Source organism: Carassius carassius, chromosome 27 (assembly GCF_963082965.1).
Source record: "Carassius carassius chromosome 27, fCarCar2.1, whole genome shotgun sequence".
NCBI classification, from domain to species: Eukaryota; Metazoa; Chordata; class Actinopteri; order Cypriniformes; family Cyprinidae; genus Carassius; species Carassius carassius.
In genome coordinates, this window is record NC_081781.1 from 17,305,789 (window position 1) to 17,322,916 (window position 17,128).

Here is a 17,128-nt window from a genome sequence, read left to right on the forward strand (position 1 = left end):
CAAACTCCAGCATCAGTGAGGTGTGGCATGGAAGCGATCAGCCTGTGGCTCTACTGAGGCACTAATGGGTCTTCAGCTCGTCTGTATTTTTTTGGATCAACTGTTTCTCATCTTTCTCTTGAAAATACCCCATAGATTCTCTGTGGTGTGCAGGTCAGGCATGTTGGCTGGCCAATCAACCACAGAAATACCATGGTCAGCAAACCACTTGGAAGTGGTTTTGGCAGCTGCTAACTCCTGCTGGAAAAGGAAATAAGCCTCTCCATAAAGCTCGTCAGCAGAGTGAAGCATAAAGTGCTCCAACATCTCCTGGTAGACGGCTGCATTGACTTTGGACTTGATAAAACACAATGGACCAACACAAGCAGACGTCACGGCACCCAAATCATCACAGACTTCAGAAACTTCAAACTGGACTTCAAGCAGTTTGGATTCTGTGCCTCTCCAGGCTTCCTCCAGACCTTTGATTTCCAAATGAAATGCAAAATTTACTTTTATCTGAAAAGAGGACTTTGGACCACTGTGCAGCAGTCCAGTTCTTTTTATCCTTAGCTCATGTAAGATGCTTATGACGTTGTTTCTGTTTCAGAAGTGGCTTGGTAGCCCTTTTCCTGAGGAAGTCTGAGTGTGGTGACTCTTAATGCACTGACTCCAGCTTCAGTTCACTCCTTGTGAAGCTCTCCGAAGTGTTTAAATCTGCTTTGCTTGATAGTTTTCTCAGGCTTGCTGTCATCCATGTTGCTTGTGCACCTTTTCCTACCCAATTTGTTTCTTACGGTCAACTTTGCATTTAATATGCTTTGATACAGCACTCTGTGAACAGCCACCCCTTTTGGTAATGACCTTCTGTCAATGTCTTCTGGACCATTGCTAAATCAGTAGTTTTCCCCATTATTGTGGTTGCAAAGAACAAGAGATACCCGCCAGTTTTTACAAACTCAAATGTAAATATTCTAATATTTTAAGATGACTTTCATGACTTTCTAATTTACATGTAATGAATCTAGAATATATGAAAGTATCACTTTTTGAAAAAAGTTACAGATGCATTTGTACTATTATATAATATATATATGATAATACATATGCTGTTTTCTATTTCAGTGCTGACAACAGGGGGAAGTACCTCCATACGCACACACACACACACACACACACTTGCATTCATAAGCCTTCTGAACACACAATTTTATTTTCATTCACATCTTTATTTCATCAACTACTTCGATCTTCAAGTGGACAAAAATAATACTGTGCAATGTTCACTTCCTACATAACGTGTTAATGAATGTAGGCCTACAACAGTTTTACATTTTAATTATCAGTATGAATAATGCAACACTAATGTTTAATTCCACGAGTGTCTTATTATATGAATGTTTTTATATAAATATATTTTTTGCAGATACAGTTTTTGGGCACGTTACACGCGCGCTCACGCACACAACACCTGCTAGTTCGTTAAATCACCACGTGCACAGGTAACGTTAATTAGCCTTCAAAGTGCGATAGAGGACTGTAAACAGAAAAGCCTCGAGGTGATGTCGCGGAGTAAGTTACTCTAAATATTATTTCCGATATGGTTGCTTGACATCAGTGCTGTGTTCTCATGTGAGTGTGTCGTCGGATAGAGAAGCTGTGCGAATATTACTGGGCTCCGTTCAAAAGTGACTGTGAGGAGCTTCTGGGCCGCTTCCAGCAAACCGAGTCGGTTCGGTATGAGGCGTTTTCTGCTATCTGGAGGAAGATGGAGTTCTCTAGTGTGTTTTTGTAAGTAACAGTTTTACAGCGTTGCACTACTACAGTAATAGTTGGGGGAATTTTAAAAGATTTTATTGCTTATAAATAGGCTTTTCAGACGTGCAACTGTAGATTTGAAATGACTCACTTCACACTTCTTCTTAATGTTGTTCCGTTTTATTATTACATTTTTTTCCCCTTCACAAAGGAGAATTTAACATATAATAACTTTTTTCATAGAAACCAAAAAACCAAATCAAAGAAATGAAGATTCTGTCATCATTTACTAACCCTCACATCATTTCAAACCTGTATAGCTGTCTTTCTCCTGTAAAAACACAATTGAAGAGATTTAGAAGAATTTTGGAATGTTGATCACACATTTAAAGAAAATAAAACACTGAGGTAGTTCTCAAAATATATTTTTATGTTCCACAGAGGAAGGAAAGACATAAAGGTTTGGAACGACATTAGGGCGAGCTATAGTCAGTAAAACTAGATCAGGCTGATTCTGTCTGCAGTACTTGAGTTTAGTAATGCTTACTGATGTGGCATAAGTGAAGTCTCTTGTCACTGGATTATTTTGGGGAGCTTTTTTCATTTTTGGAGCTTGAAAGTCACAGTTCGAATTCAATTTAATATGAGTCTTGTATTTCAATCGCTCCCATCTCTTTTTCCCAGCAGTGGAACTCAGTCTGACCATGAGAAGAGATCCTTCACGCGGCTTACATTCACCATAGCCTACAGATACATTCTTCCCCCATACAGTTTCCAAATTCGGGTGGGAGGCCTGTATATGATCTACGGCTTTTACAATACACAGAGTATTTGGCCTAAGGAAAAGGTGATCCATTTCTGTATTCTCACTCGCTTTTCAATCAAGACCAATGATTCAGCTTTTCCCACAAACTGTTTCTAAATATGACAAACGTAAAGTTGAGTATATATCTGATTTACTCAGATCAGGATTGCTCTGAAGGACTGGTACGATGTGAAGAAGCTTATCGCGGATGCAAAAAGTTGCCAGCATTTGGATGTCGTTTACGTCTTTAAAAGGCTTTTGTCATCTAAGGCCTTTTGTTTCACCGCCATGCCCCAAAAGGTCAGCAGATTGTGTTTTGAGGTGAAGGGCTGTATCTTACAAAAGCATGTAAAAGGCTCCTAATGTGACTGACTTGCAGCTGACATTTGAATCAAGTGAACGCATCATTCAGCATAATGTGAATGAAGAGTTTCGGGACCACAAGAACAGAGTGGCCGAACTCGTTTCCACTGAAATGCTAGAAGTGAGTATTTACTATAGCGAAATGTTTTTGTGAAATGTATTACCTGTTTTAAACGATTCTCACTGCGTAATGTCTCTTGAAATATAGATAATTTGAAATTTAATGGATGCATTGTTTTTTTTGTTTTTTTAAATGCAGGAGGTTGCAAATGTGCATGATCATTATGAGAGGCTGAAGAAATCATCAGTGCCATCATCATCTGGAGTGACGCTGCTTAACCTGACATATTTAGTTCAGAAATGTGCTTTTGAGTACCAACAGTGGCAGGACAAAATTGCAGTAAGTTGATGGATGAACTGCAGTACTATGCATTGACTTTTTTTTTTCCGGCTCTTTTCAGTTTGTATAACTTTGTTTTACTAGTGTGCATTCTTCATAATTACATTTGTACTCAGGCTGAAAAGGAGAAAAACTCAAAGAAGGAAACCACTCAGAAATCGGAGGTGCGTTAAACCCCACCAGAAAAATATGAAACCTTAATTGTTTCCACCATGGGATGAAAAAATAAAAACTGTGACTCTTCTTCTCACAATTTTGAACTTTTTATCTCAGATTTGAACTTGTATCTTGCAATTTGGCCATTTTTTTTTTCTCAGAAAAAAATTTACATCCCACGGGTGCTTTTTTTCTGGTACAGAATAAAAAAGACAACTACGACTTTGTTCCCCACTTAATACAAGCTTTCATAGTAAAGGATTTTCATATGGTTATTAAATTTGTAGCATCTGAATTTAATAAAGACTACTGGCATTGTTTCTGCAGTCCTCCAGTAGAGCTGACATGCTTGCTGCCATCAAGTCCAAATCATATGGTCACGTGTCAAAGGTTTGAAATTTTCTTGCAACAAATGCTGCTATGCTTGTTGCTTAAGTTCTGTAAACATGGTTTACATAGTGGGTTCAGTATTTATTGAAGATGGTACTTAAAGTAATTGCTCTGTTTAAGATAATTTTTAGGATACAGATGTTTTTTCATCAGCATACATTTATACCTATATACAGTTACCTCTTTGAGGAAAAAAAACTCATGCAGAAAATTGTTTGTTTTTCCCTTCACATGGCTTCGGGACATGGTGTTAAGGGAATGAAATCTAGGCGCCACCGACAAGTTGAGATGGTCACATCAGGCTCTGGGGCCGATCAAGCCCTGTTTGGTCCGAAAAGGAGACCCCCATCCCTCAGGACCAGAACCTGGCAAAACTTTGGCAAACCAAGTGAGAATTGGCTAAACCCCTCTTTTAGACATAAAGCAACTTTTGAGGAGAATGCTAGTTCAAATTATGGGTCGTAAGTTGGTGCTAGTCTGATGTTGTTTCAATTTTGTCTTAAAAAGGCAAGCCAGAACAAACACAGGAATGGCTTCTGAGTGTGATGGAGGAAGACAAGAATGCCTGTAAGTGTATAGTTCCATTTAATAATAATAAAAAAAGTTTATTACTACATTAATAATAAAATATATATTTTTTCCTTTCAGTGAAACGTAAAGACATTAGAAGATTCAAATGGTGAAATTATACAGCTCTGAGCAGAATCATTAATTTGTGTCAGTTGACATTGTGTTATGTATTCCACAGTGCTTTATTTAAAAATATGAGCCTGTGAATGTTGAAAGCATTGGTTATGTTTTGGTTTGGACAAAAATAAATAATAAAATTAGATCCTGAAATCCTGCTGTTGGGTTTGTAGTTTGATTTCTGCTTTTAGGCTGTTACATTTTTCATAAAGGGAATGCTAAGATTTTTAGATTTGGGTAAAAAAAATAAAAATCCCCACATTTAGGTTAAAGGTTTTTATGTTTTCAGTAACCCATAGTGGTACATTGCTTTGGCCAAACATTTAATAATTATGAATCTTTTTTTAAAAATAAAACTGATAAATGCCACAAGAAAATGAAAAGCCATGCAATGTCTCCCTCTGGTGGAGAAATGTTTGCTATGTCACTGCTTTTTTTTTTTTTTTTTTTGTAAAGCACTGATCCCACTCTTTCCCACAATAGCTACAACTATGATATAACCTATGATAGCCCCACAGTTTAAATGAAGTCCTGTAGTGAGGGGAACCCCTTTCATCCGACCACAAAGCTCCCTCTGTGTCTTTCGGTGTGCTCCACATTGTCATAGCACTGTTGTAATCTCCATGAGAAAGCCCTGATTCCAGTCTTGATATAGTGTTCCTTTTTGTAGGCTTTTTCACGTCTATCTAAATCCCATGAGATTCAGTTGTACCAGTGTCATCCTATCCTCGACATAGAAAAACTGTGTATTCAAAAATGTTATAAATGAAACACACATTCTGCATATAAATAATTTTTAGGTTATGTTGTTTTCCCCCCACATTTTACTGTCCCTTAAGTAATTTTCCTTTTATATTGATTTTCTGTCCATACATAAGTTACATGCTTTAAGATACTTAGTTTAGTTTAAATTTTATACTGCTACGTTAAAAAATAGAATATAACAATCTTTAAAAATGTCAAAGTTGTCATGAGGTATTAAGTGAGCCATGAAGTTGACGTCATATGTTTATCATTTTTGTTTATGAAGGTTTTTTTTTTTTTTTATAAAATTGTGCAACATTTTTACAATAATCAGCAAAATATTTTGTTTACCTTTTGGGGGCGCTCGACTGCTTAATCAACTGAAAATTCGCATAAATCTCGAGAGGTTTGTCTTGGAGACATATTATCAAACGTATGATTTAACTTGGTTATTTCCGAGCATTTGTGCATTTTCTTTTCGCACAAACATAAATACGCAGCAATCCCTTTGAAATAATTTTTATTTATATAAACTCCCATCCACTACTTTAAAATGACTGTGATTGGGGAAGCCTAACCAGCGCGGAGAAAAGTAACAAGAACCACTTGAAATCGACATCAACGAGCTGCGATTGTATGTGTCCTGTACAATCATTTACGCTTGAAAATAACATAAAAAAACGCTAACAGCCATTGGATATATTATGCAGAGTAAGTAACTAATGAAGCTTTATTTTTCAAACTCCTCATTTTTGATAAAGCGCTAAGCTCCGCCCATTTTATGATCCTCTTGTTTCATGCTTGTTACTATAACGTTATTTTATTAGTGAATATTAACAAATATTCCCAGCAGACCATAGTTTAGAAAGACACGGACCTACTGTGCGTCACTGCCAGTGCGCGTCCCCGCCTTCAGCTACGTACATACTACCTCATCTGTCGCCCTTCCTTGCTTAATAACGAAAGGGTACTTCCTAGCTCCTGGTCAAACAGCCACTCTGTTTTACAAGTGTCTCCTGTGCGTTGAAGACTCGAGGATTGTATAGCTATGCGCCGTGCAATATAACCAGCCATTGTTCAGTGCAGCTTTGCACGCGCTTGTTTACAGCCTCTCGTGAGCAGCGCGTGGGATACTGATTCAGTCCTTTCGCTTTCACCATGGCAAGTGACGCGCTCCAAAGATTCGTCTGCCTTTGTCGTTACCTACAGGATCCTTGCCATGTCGCCAGATTCCAGCAGTTTTGCGGCGTCCGCGGGACGTTCCCTAAAAAACAAGCCGAGTCTGGCGAGACGCTTGGGGTCAACGGTGCTTGCGTGGGGCAATGCGCGGCTGGTGGAGACTCAGCACACGGACTTCCGGGCCAAAGGCTGAGAAAAAGTTTAAATGCCGTTGAAAATGTTGAAGAGGACGAATGTTCCGCTAACAGACCCTCGGGGCTAGACGCGGAGAGGGACTCCAAAGGCACGGTGAAGCCGTTACGCAGGAACTCATTGACCGGTGATGTTGGTCAGGAGTTCATCATCGAGAACCGGTTTCTCTTCTATCTCTTCACCGTCGGTACCGAGCTGGGCAACGAGATGTTCTTCATCTTGTTCTTCCCCTTCTTGATGTGGAACGTCGACCCCTATGTGAGCCGGCAGCTGATCGTGGTGTGGGCCTGGGTGCTGTTCCTCGGCCAGTCCACCAAAGATCTGGTCCGCTGGACCCGTCCCGCCTCTCCCCCTGTGGTCAAAGTGGAGGTGTTCTACAACACCGAGTACAGCATGCCCTCCACACACGCCATGACCGGCACCGCGATGCCCTTCTCTCTGTTCCTGCTCACGTGCAGCCGGTGGCAGGTATGATGCACTCCTGTGCTGCTTCACACACCAAACCAATCGATAATCGTGCCCACGTGAGACAAGTATACAGTGTTCCTTCTGTCTATTCTTAGCAATCTGTCTCTCCCTGAACTAACAAGCATCCGTTTTTATATTACGAGCTATGCATTAGTACTTATTGATTAGTATATTTTCAATTAGCCAGTTGCTCTTATAATTTAACTATTAGTCACTGTTCAAAGAGTGAGAAGTTACAAAGTTAGTTGATGCCTTAACCTACGTGAGCTACATTTGTTGCAGAGTTTATCAATCTTTGTTAGATTTGTTAAATTGCTTACAACTGTTTATTGGGTTACACTTTATTTTAAGATATCCTTGTTACAGTGCAATTATACATTTAAGTACGGAGTAATATTATTTAACTACAGTACATGTACTTACTATATGGTTAGGATTGGGTTACTTGCATGTAATTATGCATCATTTATTGTTTACCATTTATAGTCCTGGTCCCTTAAGTTATATTAATGAATACAACTACTAATAATGTATAAGTACATACATTATTCAAATTTGGATCATTAACTAATGTAGTTAACAAATGGATCCTAATTGTAAAATTTTACAAAATTGAATTTTGTAGATCTGTCGATATCATCAAGCTGTATTCCAGTTGCTATTCCTGTATTCCTGTTCGAGTAGAAGGTACTAGTACGTACTTCTAGTTGCTAGTAACTAATCCAATATATAGTTACTAAGATCTATTCCAGTTTTTCTAGTGGCAACTGAATTAGACACTTTATTAGTTACTAGTATAGTTCAACTAAAATGTAATATTTGTAAGCAAACTAATATAATTTGATTAAATTATGTAGTAGCCATTCTTGTTTTTAAAAATATTTATATTTGCCCCTTTTTTGCCTTTATTATTATAGGACAGTGTAGATGAGACCGGAAGCAAAGTGGGGGAGAGAGACGGGTACAGGATCAGGAAAGGTCCTTGAGTCAAGGGTTCGAACTCGGGACACCCCTTAGCTCAGTAACTAACTGAATGGTTACTGCAGTAGTGGAAAGGGCTTCTATATGCTTTAAATTTTGCTGTACTAAATGATGAAGTAAGTGGTAGTATTGTAGAAAAAGATACAAGTCTAACATGTTAAGACATGCTGTGCTTTATTGGGTGTGCTGTATTCATTCTGAACATCTGTCCTTATTATCAAAACAAACTTCCTTTAGCATTTCGGTTATTATGAAGAAGCAAGCTAATAACATCCTGATGCCTAGCCTTTGGAGAGTTCATTGTTTACCTAGATGTATCATTTATTCAAAGCAAATTCCTTTACAAAGTGTTGACAGACAAAGAATGACAGACATGCTACAAAATGCACTGATGGTTAAATAATTTTGTTGTTTGTTAATTAGTTGTGAATTTGTCAGTTTCAGTACAGGGGGGTGGGATGAGGATGTGTTCTGGCATCATGCTTCCCCTGCTCATAGCAGAAGAGTTGTGTAATGAGCTCATTCATTAAAAATAAAGTGTAACAGAACTTTCTTCATTAGGACATTAAAACAAAGAAACAACAGAATTCTTTGCCTGAGTCAAGATCCCACTGACTACATCAACTACCCTTAAGATTTAACAGGCAAGAATGTAAAGGATTTGTATTCTCTATATACATGCAGTAAGTTAGTAATGTTATTTAGCTATTTAAACAGTTCATAGATTAAGGTATCTTTAGTCTCTCCATTATGAAGCACTCTCTACTTGTATGCATCATATGTAATCAAACATTATATTTGAGGCTTATTCCTAATGCTTTGTTCTCAAAAACTTACTTGAAAGATGACTAGGACTTGGAGCATCAAAAAGTACTGTAGTAAGCTGTTTCTCTTTAGGGGAAGTGCTATGTTTTTAGTTTCTGTACTAATTCACTTCATTTGCCAGTACTGTGTGAAGTTCATCCATTTCATTGTTGACCTGTTAGAATGATTGCCCTTCTTTTAAAAGGGCATTATTCCACACTGATGCTCAAATATTGATTTTCAGATCTCAAAAGTCATCTGTCCTCAGTAGTCTGTTGCATCCATTGGAAAATAGTTTTACTTTTCCATATTATTGTAGAACTAACTCGTCTGGAAATCAAGGTTCTCAGTAAAAACATTCCCAGACAGGATATTAATCTCAAAGGTTTTTTTTGTGTGTGTGTGTGTGTGTGTGCAAAATATGTAGGATTTGTTTAATCACTAATGGTTTATGCAGTGCACTGTATTCATAAATATGGATTTCTCTGCAGGTTTATCTGAATCATATGCTTGTTGAAGCCAAAACCTATTACTTTTAACAACAATTAGCATATAGTTAGTTGTTGTATTGCTTATTATGATAACGCTTTTTGATACACCCATTATATAAAATGGGGATCTGATCTAGTTCTGTAGAAAGCTTTTTTAGTGTTCAGTTTTTGACAGGTTCACATAAAAAAACAGCTGGGAAAAAATTAATAAGAAGTCCGTTCTTGTTCATTTTTTCCCCTTGCAGTTTTTTTTTTTTGATGAAGTCAGCAGAAACTGACCGTAATGTGCCATGTAGCTTACGACTGAAAGTCTTATCCATCTGTTTGTGTAGAAAAACGTACTCAGTCCCTATAGTTTTTTTTTTCTTGCTTTCATAATAAATTTATTGATGCCTTTATTTAGAAATTTAGCAGGAAACTAGGAACAATAGCCTCAAACATGTTTCCTCTTCTTTCGCCATAGCTCTTTATTCAAACAAGCCTACAGATCGGAGAGAATGAAGAACTAGCAGCTTTGTATTCACGTATGAAGATTTTTTTTTTCAGGAAAACTGAAAATTTGCATTAATGCTTTATTTTGGAAGTTGCTGGTGAACCAGTGAGGTCAAGTCAGCTCAAATCTTTAACTTGCACACAGAGTAGTCAATGTAGATGGGATTGTGGGAGGTACTGGTATATTGCCCAGACTACTGGAGTGAATAAATGCATGAGCACATATAAGGAAAATTCAACTGAATGCCAAAAACGAAGAGATCTGTTGTCTGAATGAGAAATCCAGAGGCATTTCTGCAGATCAGCAGCTACTTCGATCCACGTCTCTTGCAGCTGCTCTTGGTCTGCCTCTTAAAGTATGTTCAGGAATTCATCAAACATATGAATTTACATTAACCGTGTGCCTGGTGGTCTCAATCCTTGATGGACTCGTAAGGCATTTCTGGCCCACTCTGTCCTGATTCTGTTGCTTAATTTGTGGTTGATCATTGTGAATTAAGTTGTTTTGTATGGTTTTGACCCGTTGTAAGCAGTTTGTTCAGCCTTCTCTTTGGTATGGAAAAACACTACATTATTGGATTCCACTTGACTGAATATTGGATTATGATATACATACACTACCATTCGAAAGTTTTGGGTTGGTAAGACTTTGAAATTATGCTCACCAGCACTCCTAAAAATAAAGGTGCTTCAAAAGGTTCTTCAAGCGATGCCACAACACACACTTTTGGTTCCACAAAGAACCATTCAGTCAAAGGTTCTTTAAAGAACCATCTCTTTCTTACCTTTTTGTAATCTGAAGAACCTTCTTTCACCACAAAGAACCTTTTGTCAAACAGAAAGGTTCTTCAGATGTTGAAGGTTCTTCATGGAACCATTTAGACAAAAAGCTATGGCATCGTGAAGCACCTTTATTTTTAAGAGTGAAGGCTGCATTTGTTTTTTGTTGTAGTAGAAACAGTAGAAACGGTAATATTGTGAAGTATTACTACAATTTAAATAGACTCATTCTTGATTTTATGTAATTTGCGGATGTCTAAGCTGAATTTTCAGCCTCATTACTCTTGCCTTCAGTGACACATGATCTTTCAGAAATTATTCTAATATGATGATTTTCTGCTCAAGAGATTCATTAATGTTAAAAACAGCTGTGTTGCTTAATATTTTCTTTCATCTTTGCTGAATTAAAGTATTTGTCTTTAAAACAACTTTTTGTTTTCAGTTTATTTTCCCTTGTAAATATGATTGTACAGAATTTAATAATTTAATTACATTTCAGTTATTTTAGTGCATCAGGTTAAAAGAATTATAACATTTTATTTTTTTATGTAAAGATATCCATTTTACCAACAGTTTTCTTTATTTTCTTTTATGGTGTTCGTTTTAGCTTATAACCCTGGTTTTGACTGATTTTAAGAATTGACTTTACCTATTGTACTGCAGGTCCTCACAAGTCTTTCCCCTCTGTGTTCAACAGTACCCGTTCATGTTTGGACTGAGCATCGCTCTGTTCTGGAGTGTCCTTGTGTGCATCAGCAGGATTTATATGGGCATGCACTCTGTCCTGGTGAGTAACATTTTCATCACATTTAATCATTCTTTCTCATTGCCCTTAAACCAGTGCATCAACACCTTGAGGTGAGTAAATGATGACCGTTTTTGGATGTAAGAACCCATTAATAAGCTCAATCATTTAAGTTTGTTGCACTAGTAGCTGTGTATAATGTTTATTCAGAGCATATTAATATGTTTTATGCAGTACAGGCACCTTTAGCTATCCACAGCTTTCAGAGTTGAGGAACTGCATTTCTCACTTTGCAGCTTTGTGACTAAGGTTTTTGGAGCAGTTCAAGAAAAAGCCTAATATATGCTGCTTTAGTCTTTTGCAACCTTCTCCTGTCAGTAAAGAAACAAACCAGTGAGAGACATCACAGCTGACTCTGTATCCTCTGATCTTCTAATGCTCATATGTTGTGCTTTTCCTCACAGAAGATCCTTGATTGGATAATTGCTTCCCCTGGGCTTGTATGAGCCAGTGGTGATCATTTACATTTTTATGTGTTGAGCAGACAGAGGCCGATATACAAATCTGAAACACAAGTTGTGCATTAGTCATCAAGATTGACATGTTGTGTGTTAGTCATCAGTGCTGAAGGTTGCACATGTAGTAACAATTACTGTTGACTTCTTACACCTGTTATTTTTTTTTGCAGAGGCTGTGTCTCTTTATCTGTTTAAATGCTGTTAGTGGGAGCAGACAGATTTAGAAAGCAGATGCTGGTTGCCTAGGTGATGGGAACCTTGTTATTTTAATGCTGTGCTCTCGATGAAGGTGGCTGAATCATCTTTGTGGAAATCTGCACACCCAGTGATTTAGGAAGTCGAAGTGCTCTGTGTGAATGTCTGTGGACCAGGGCTCAATGTTGTATGGTCACTGGTCCTATCGGGCCAGTCCGCTTTCACCACCATGTCTTATATGGTTCATTGACCACATGCATTTTTTTTATGGATGTTATTGCAAATTGTGCTTCTGTAAATATGTCAAGGTACAGTTATCCAGTTAACTAAAATGAATGAGAGTTTGTCAAAATTGAGAGCGTATCTTGGAAAGTTAAATTATCAACAAATCAGTCATTTTTGCACTATTTTTTTTTAGCAAAAGTATGTTTATAAATGGCTGTCATAAAAAGAATATTATAGCTCATGTCTAAATGTTTAAAAACGGGCTGTCAATTAAAAAAAAAAAAAAAAAAAAAGTAAATTAATTCTCAGCATCTTTGTTTTTATGTCATTCCAAACCAATAATACTTTATCTTTAAAATACAAATTAAAATATTTTTAATGAAACCTGAGATTTCTGTCCTTCTAGTGAAAGTCTGTGCAACCAGAACTTTGACAGGTCAAAAGGTTCATATGACTCATTAAATATGATAAGCTCGACTGTATTTGTTGCACAAGAACAAAACTCATCAGTTCTTGTGGAAGCCCAAAAATATGTTTGCCTGATAAGGGGGAGCCAGTGAGGTTTATTAAACGAACCCATTGTTTAAGTCTATGTTTAAAATGTTATAGAGCGTGAATTCGGGTGAGTTTAGACATGCTGGGAATTTTTTTTTTTCAGTTATCCTGAATTAACCCTAAATAATAAAATATTTTATTATTAATATACTAAACGGTATTTTAGAAACTTGAAATTGATAGTCCAAAAAATGTGCTAAAAATATTATTATTTGTGTGGAAATGTTGGCAAGGAATGTAAAAGTCTGAATTATTGGACAAGTCAGTGTAGAAAAAAAATCCTTATTGTAGAGCCCCTGATGGACTGTTTGACAGCTTAGGGCTGAAGTGTCTGTGATTAGAGTGCTTTTGTAGAGAAGATTATGAAGAAAAAAAAACGTCTCTTAGATCTTTCCAGCATCCATTCAACTCTCTGTCTTTAAAAGATTGATATATAGAGGGAAGGACTAGAGCAGGTGTGCAGTGGGAAAACGAGACTGCTGGAAAGAGTCAGAGACCTTTGGCTTGCAGTACATGGAGCAGCGTGTGTACATGTATAAAATAGACATGGACCGGCCAAACAGGCTATACACATCTGTCAGATCTAACTGAAGAGACAGGCTTCTTGTCATGACTATGTGCATGGCTTATAAGGCATTTCCTACTGCAGACTCTGCAGGCTCCTTTGACCTTTTACCTATTTTTAAATATATAAAAGCATGAGTGTATCTCATACAGACAATCAGATTGTAGTGTTCTCATGAGATGTCCAAAGTCAGGCTCTAATCTTCTGTTAACCTTGTCCTTGAATGTGCCTCACACAAGATTAGATGACAAGGATCATTTACTGAACTGCCTCACGCCACTCCAGACACTTGTGACTTAATTTCTTCTGTGGAACAATAAAACAGATGTGAAGAATATTCTAGTCACTCTGTGATTCCTATATAATGAAACTGAGGCTGTCAAGCAAATATGAGGCACTCTAAAGGCGTCAACAAAGTGTTCCAAATGTGAAATTATGTTACAGTTTAAAATAATTTTCCATTTTAATGTATTTTTAAATGCAATTCCTTTCTGTGATGGCAAAGCTGCATTTTTAGCAGCCAATACACAATTCTTCAGTGTCACATGATCCTCAAAAAACTATTTTTTTTTTTATTGAATGAAAACAGTTCTTCTGCTTAATTGGGATGCAAACGAGATTTTCTGTAAATAATGAATGAATGATCAGTCTGTTCCTCACACAAAGCTATCGTATGACTTCAGATAGCCTGGAATACAACAGATGAGTTACATAGACCACTTTTATGGTACCTTTGCATTGTTTTTGAAGATTGTAAACCATTCGCTTTTATTGAAAAGATTGAGCAGAAACTTCAAAAATTCACCTGTGTTCCATTGAAAAAAGGACATTATATGTGTTGGTAATGGTCATGAGGGCAAATAAATAATTACATTTGTATTTTTTTGAAACATTTATTACATAAAGTTCTTCACAAAGAAATGACGACATCAAAATTAACATAAAATGTCCAAAAACTAAGTCTGAAGGAAGAATGTTACAAAACCAGTTCCTAATGTTCATCAAGGCTGCAGTGTTAGAAAAAGGTGAGCTGGAAGCTCAGACTTTGAACATCTGCTGTCTGTGAAATTTAACATAAAATGGAGAGATGCCCTGAACAATATTTTTGTTCCACACACAAAGGCAGCTGAAGTATATGAAAACGTGCATTAATGACACCTCTTTATCAGATCTACATGCCATATTCTTCCAGCCTGTTCTCAGGTCGGTTCTGACATGGTAACCATGCCCTACATTAGTGGACTCACTGTACAGTTAATAAATACATTGCAACGTTTTATTTCAGGGTGAATGTTTTTGTTATTTCTATACACAACTGGGCCCTGTTTCCATAATGACTCATACACTGTGTCTACAGATCATCACTGATGCATGAACACCACCTTTCTCGTGCCAAGCAACACCTGTTTTCAGTAACCTACATGTATTTGCCTGGCCAGTAGGGGATAAACTGATGAGAATTTAAATGCCAATTTGTCTAAAAACTGCTCGCTTTCAACCTATAAGACTTTGGTTAATCTTTGAAACACAAATGAGGATATTCATTGAATATACTCTCTTCATTGAAAGTTGACAAACTTATAGAAACAACAAGGTCATGATGGTGTTATAAAATGAATCCATGTGAAACCATGTGAATTTTTAATTTTCATTAAAAATTTCTTAATTTTGCATTTTTTTAAGGTCCTATGGATTTGGAAATGACGTGAAGGTGACTAAAAGATGACAGAATTCAGACTCTTTTCAATCTAATAAGTTTGCTCCTTCATCTTCACAGGAGGTGATCACAGGCTTCCTCTACAGTGTGCTCATCCTGGCGGTCCTTCAACCCATGCTGCATGACATCGACACGTTCTACCTGTCCCACAGCTACGCCCCTCTGGTTGTCCTGCTTGTGCATGTTGGCTTCAGCTTGGTGGCCTTCTCGCTGGACTCATGGAGCACCTCCCGTGGTGACACGGCCCAAGCGTTGGCCACAGCTGTTGGAGCTGCGTTGGCATCCCGTCTGAACCACCAAGTGGGTCTGCAGCCAGATCCCCCTGAAGAAGCTCTCCCGCTCACCCTGCCCCTGATCGACGGGGTCTTGCTGAGCCGCTCCATCATGCGGCTCCTGGTAGGAGTGGCCGTGCTTCTAGCCGTCAGGGCTGCTATGAAGGCAGTGGCGATCCCGTTGGCCTGCAGGATCTTTGGCGTGCCTTCGGGTGACGTGCGGAAGGCTAGACAACACGCACACGTTGAACTGGCGTACCGGTACATGGTCTACGGCACAGTGGCTTACTGCTGCGTTTTCCTGGTGCCACTTCTCTTTGGCTTCCTTGGCTTATCCTGAAGAAAATCCCTCTGTTCAACCTTGCTATTATCCGGTTTTTATCCTAGCTTAACCTATACATTACCTGGACTAGTAAAGGTCTACAGTTATAGTCAAAGCCAACAAATATTTGGTTGCAAACACATATGATGTTCATGATTTTGATAATTTCACCAGCTCCATTTCCATGCTAATTTATTTCACTTTTTTGTTTTTGTTTTGTTTACAGTTTTTATGGAACTGATAAATTTGAACAGGGTTTTTGTTGCCATCGGTGGGCTGTTTTTCTTAAAAGTGAGTGTGTGTGACGTCATGATCTCCAGAGGACCTGTTCTCTTGAACAGCAAGGTTTATAGCCATTCTCAAAAAGGTTTCAAATGTTTCCTGCATTTGTCTTCAGTGAATTTCCTTCAGCAGACTGACACCCACCCATCCTGGACCCTTGTGCTTTCTCTCACTCTATAGATTTTGGCTCAGTCTGCGGTCCTTCCCGTCTGTTTTCATCTTACTGAAGCAAACTAACCTGAGTGAACACCCTTGTCAGACATTTGTATACTTGTCATGGTTTTCCCTCAAGGGCTCGTTCTCATAACATTTTGTATTTCTGTGTTCTTCCTAAGGCTTGTTTCTCTTCTCAGAGGGTCCACTCCAGATCAGTGGCCCTAATGGTTCATTCAGTGGTTCAGGAAAGACTGAGAGGTGTAGAAAGTTGTTCTTATCTATAAACCTGTTGAGTTCATGCCTCACAATAAGCAGTAATGCATCGAGAGAATGAGGGGAGGGAACTTTCTGTCGGTATGAATGCTGTATACATGAATTTCCTGCAGATGTGTTACTCTGAAACCCTAGCCAGAAAAAGGCCGTTCTGAATATGAATGCAGCATATCTTTAACATTGTCTTTGTCAATGTATTATTTATATGCATCAGATATGTTTTTTAAAAATGATTACAGAGAGTAAGATTTATGCAGGAGAGTGAATAGCTCAAGGATTTTTTTTATATTTCTGTTTCTCATTTCTTTTAAAAGGGACAGTTCACCCAAAAATCGAAACTCAGAATTTTCTTACCTTCGTGTTTCAAACCTGTTTGTCTAAACAAAAAATATTGAATTTTAATTATACTGTTAAAAAGTTGAAACTTTTTTTTTATATATATATATAATCTTATTTTGTGTATATCAGATTTGGAATGACGTGAGGGTAAATAATTTTTTTTTTTTAAACGGTTAACTAAATTTTAATAGTCTAATAAATGTGTTGAAATCTTTCTCCAGGAACACACTCAGTGTGACTTTATTTAATGGAATGACTGAACTTCCCTTCCTTGCTTTGTCCAATTGTCTGAATT

At 37.6% G+C, this 17,128-nt stretch overlaps 2 protein-coding genes across 3 annotated transcripts; both read left to right on the forward strand.

Moving 5' to 3' along the window:
* The first annotated feature begins 1,424 nt into the window (after positions 1–1,424).
* snapc1a (small nuclear RNA activating complex, polypeptide 1a) lies at positions 1,425–4,686 on the forward strand. 2 transcript variants are annotated; one of them, XM_059512997.1, is made up of 11 exons: positions 1,425–1,551; positions 1,632–1,770; positions 2,422–2,584; positions 2,702–2,842; positions 2,922–3,026; positions 3,165–3,305; positions 3,422–3,469; positions 3,789–3,851; positions 4,107–4,239; positions 4,359–4,418; positions 4,500–4,686. In XM_059512997.1, the coding sequence occupies exons 1-11, from the start codon at positions 1,542–1,544 to the stop codon at positions 4,532–4,534; spliced, it is 1,038 nt and encodes a 345-aa protein (XP_059368980.1). In that variant the 5' UTR covers positions 1,425–1,541; the 3' UTR covers positions 4,535–4,686. The 2 variants fall into 2 exon arrangements, with proteins under 2 accessions (XP_059368980.1, XP_059368981.1); XM_059512998.1 differs by having other exon boundaries at positions 2,425–2,584.
* A 1,464-nt stretch (positions 4,687–6,150) lies between these two features.
* On the forward strand, positions 6,151–16,239 carry sgpp1a (sphingosine-1-phosphate phosphatase 1a). The gene is made up of 3 exons (XM_059512996.1): positions 6,151–7,121; positions 11,367–11,456; positions 15,250–16,239. Exons 1-3 carry the CDS (start codon positions 6,441–6,443, stop codon positions 15,799–15,801), a joined length of 1,323 nt encoding a protein of 440 aa, XP_059368979.1. The 5' UTR covers positions 6,151–6,440; the 3' UTR covers positions 15,802–16,239.
* Positions 16,240–17,128: the final 889 nt, after the last annotated feature.